General features: G+C 33.5%; 1 protein-coding gene and 1 non-coding gene across 2 annotated transcripts; one reads left to right on the forward strand and one right to left on the reverse strand.

Annotated features, from left to right (window-relative positions):
- The first annotated feature begins 590 nt into the window (after positions 1-590).
- Positions 591-675, forward strand: LOC112416856 (small nucleolar RNA snoR1). The gene has a single exon (XR_003007367.1). It is a non-coding gene; the product is annotated as a small nucleolar RNA snoR1 (small nucleolar RNA).
- Positions 676-1,062: 387 nt separating this feature from the next.
- On the reverse strand, positions 1,063-2,956 carry LOC25499275 (H/ACA ribonucleoprotein complex subunit 3-like protein). Its single transcript, XM_013594457.3, has 4 exons — positions 2,800-2,956; positions 2,623-2,700; positions 2,473-2,515; positions 1,063-1,395 (listed from the first exon to the last, which is right to left on the reverse strand). The coding sequence occupies exons 2-4, from the start codon at positions 2,674-2,676 to the stop codon at positions 1,298-1,300; spliced, it is 195 nt and encodes a 64-aa protein (XP_013449911.1). The 5' UTR covers positions 2,677-2,700; positions 2,800-2,956; the 3' UTR covers positions 1,063-1,297.
- Positions 2,957-3,304: the final 348 nt, after the last annotated feature.

The following is a 3,304-nucleotide window of genomic DNA, read 5'->3' on the forward strand; positions in this document are numbered from 1 at the left end:
TTATATTCAAGCAGAAAACATGTCTTTCAAAATCGATTTAAGTTGTGAATGAAATATCTAATGTTTTTGTGTTTGAAATTTGCAGAGGTTTATAACTCTTTCAACTTAATCATGTTTAAGCCTTCCTTCAAGACTCAAACATCATTTAGGTACCTTGTCTTTAATCATTTTAATAAAAAAATTAAGAGCTCAGGTTTGGATGGTGTAAATTTTTTATGATTCGTCTCCTGCTCACGTTTGAAGCTAAAACATGGAGAAAGCTAGAAAAACAAGTTCTGAACAAACACTTGTGCAGAAAAGTAGAAGTGCTCATGTAATGACTGTTATTTTTCTAGATATTCGCTGCCGATTTCAGGTGGAATCAGCTTCTGTACTTGAGCTCTTTTAGAAGCTCTCTCAGCTACTTCTTATAAGCTACAAGCAAATCTGAAATTTGTTCTGAGCTTGAAAGTATATATTATTATCTCATCAATCTTATGAATCCTAGAATTTCCCAGATGCAGCAACAGCCACTTTCTGGCTTGATCACCAGGTTGTGTTATTAAACTCCTCATGTTTTGTTCATCTTATTGAATTTTTGTCTAAATAAGGGCGAGGATGAAGAGTGATATTTATATTCTGACACCTCTTGTATAAGATGAATCAGAAGATTCATCTATCAGCATATCTAAGTCCTATAATTAAAAAATAATGGAAAAAAACTACCTGTCTTTAATTATTTCTAATTAGAGGTAATTTTTGAGCAGTTTATTTTTCTCTGTGGATGCGAATATACTTGCACTCGAAAAAGAAACCGCCAGAAGATTCCAGAGAGTAATGTTCGAACACATTACCCATGAAAAGAATCTTAAGGCCGCCAATTTCATGGAAATTGGTAAAAACAACGACTCAAAAGTCAAAACACATTTTAAGATGTTAGTTTTATCCCTAGTCCTTTTGTGCTCTTGCTCTACGCCTTCCCCCCTAACTTTTCAACGTATGCACCTGTTTTTATCCATAGTAATTTTGATACGGTTTTGAATGCTTGCAAAAGCAGCACTTACATTGCAAGCAACAATAGAATTTAAGTAAATTCTAAGAAACTATTGATAACATATTAATTAACTGCAAACATTTCATCAGTGAACTTCATTCAACATTTGCCACTTATAGGTCTAACATTTGGGATAGATTTTCACGGATCGGTTTCAAAACATAAAAGCATAAACGACTCAACTACTTCACACAAGCTATTGATCACAAAACTCTGCTAAGCACCGAAGGAGAATCATCGTAATAGCTAAAGCTTGAATATAGCTCAATACTTAGGAGCTGGATGCTGAGTAGGTAACAGTCCAAATCGCTTCTTCAGTTTAACTCTCTGCTCTGAAAATTTGTCATCAGGTGAAAACCGGGCTGCAATTCCGGAAAACAAAAGAAAAAATCATTAATAGTTGTAGGAAATTGGATCGTGGGTTCTAAATAATATTGAACGGCATTTGTAAAAGTTGTCAAAACAAAAAAGGTAGTGTTAAATTAGCAGTGATGAATTCACCAATGCAGAATCAAAAGAGTGCAAAAATAAACATTCATAATAAATATATAAAGTATCCCTTACTTCACAATCATAATTCAAAACATTTGCTTCACACCTTGTCTCATTTTTTTTTAGCAAAAAAAGACAGAGAGGATAAACTAAGCTACCAAATTCCAAATGAAATAATTTTTCTATATTGATCAACAAAAAAAGAATTAGATGAGAGTCTACAGAAGCCCCAATAGAGAGAATAATGTAAACCTCTAAGTTAAATTGTTTTAGCGGTAGACATGATTTGTAAGAGAACATTATAATGTTACTTATTCTGCTTAATGTTGTAACCAAAATCACTCACTGTGAGTTAAAGGTCTTTTGAAGCATGGACGCGTGAGTTTTGGTGAGTATTGTACTTAACGTGTCAATACACTGTGATCACGTTAACAAGTATTGGAAGCCTTTTAAAAAAAAAACAATAAGTCGTTAATACCACTTGACACATAGACTTAAACATGGAGAGGCGTTAAGTGCATCTTTGCAATGAGAATTAAGAGTGGCTGCACATTTGAGAATTGAGAGTGGACCATGAAAAAGAATAGGCCCTAAATTTTCATGACACATAGACTTGTTTTTTATTCTCAAATATGTCGCGGGTCTCAATTCTAATACCCACACCTCTCCATGTTTGAAGTTTCTCTTGACTTCTGGTTTTTTCACATTCACTTGAAAATCTTTTTATGTCACTTTCTTTCTGTATACCTCCCCTAAATCCAATTGCAAATCCAAATCCAAAGTTTCTAGCTGACCTATCAGTTTCAATATTTTACCTCCAAGATTGGATGTGGCGAATCATAAAACATATCGTCATTTATCTATTTAATTGATTAAAAAATCTATTGAATATTTTGACAACAAATATCAACTATTGATCGGAGTGTATTGACTGAAGCACAAAATACCTGGATGAGCAGATTGAGTAGCTAACCCAAGCGGTGACTCTTTCTGCAAAAAAAAAAAACAAAAAAAGTGTCATATATTTTTTTAAATAAACGAGTGAAAATGAAATAAAATAAAATCTTGATCCAAGGTTTAAATGAGATAAGTTTTACCTTGGTGGTGTAGACCTTGTCACCGTTATCGTTGATGTAAAATTGAAGATACATGGTTACACTGAAACAACCTTGTCGCTGTAGAAAAAGTTGAATAAATTGTTAACAAAAGGTGTTGCAAGAGAAAGAAAATCTGAAATCAGAGTTTGTGACAACGTTGTTGAAGGATGGATATACCTTGTCGAGAACTTGAGAAACAGAAGAAAGAAAACCTAAAACCTAAGATGGAGGCGAGGAACCAGCGATGAAGGAAGGGTTTAAGGTTGTTTACATGGGTCTATGGGCTTTTCTTTTATGTAACGGGCCTGTTTCTTGAAAATTCTACTTAGTACCCCCAATCGCTACTAGGCAACATTGTTTGTGGGAATATTTTGTGATAATTTTATATTCTGTGCTAAGGAGGCGTCTTTGGTTTTGTTAATATATACCATTTTTGTTCTTTTTTCATGAGCTTAACTCAGTTGGTATGGACAATGCATAATATATGCTAGGTCCGGGGTTCGAATCGCAGTCACCACCAAAAAGAATGTATACCATTTTTTATTCCTCAAAAACAAACAAAAAAATTGAATACAGCTTGAGCATCTCCAATATCAAGATTCCTTCTTGAGCAATCTACTAGAAAAAGACAAGTATAAAACATTGAGTATTTTTAACCCTAAAGATATGTTATACAAATACT

This window comes from Medicago truncatula, chromosome 7 (genome assembly GCF_003473485.1).
Source record: "Medicago truncatula cultivar Jemalong A17 chromosome 7, MtrunA17r5.0-ANR, whole genome shotgun sequence".
In the NCBI taxonomy this organism is placed as follows: Eukaryota; Viridiplantae; Streptophyta; class Magnoliopsida; order Fabales; family Fabaceae; genus Medicago; species Medicago truncatula.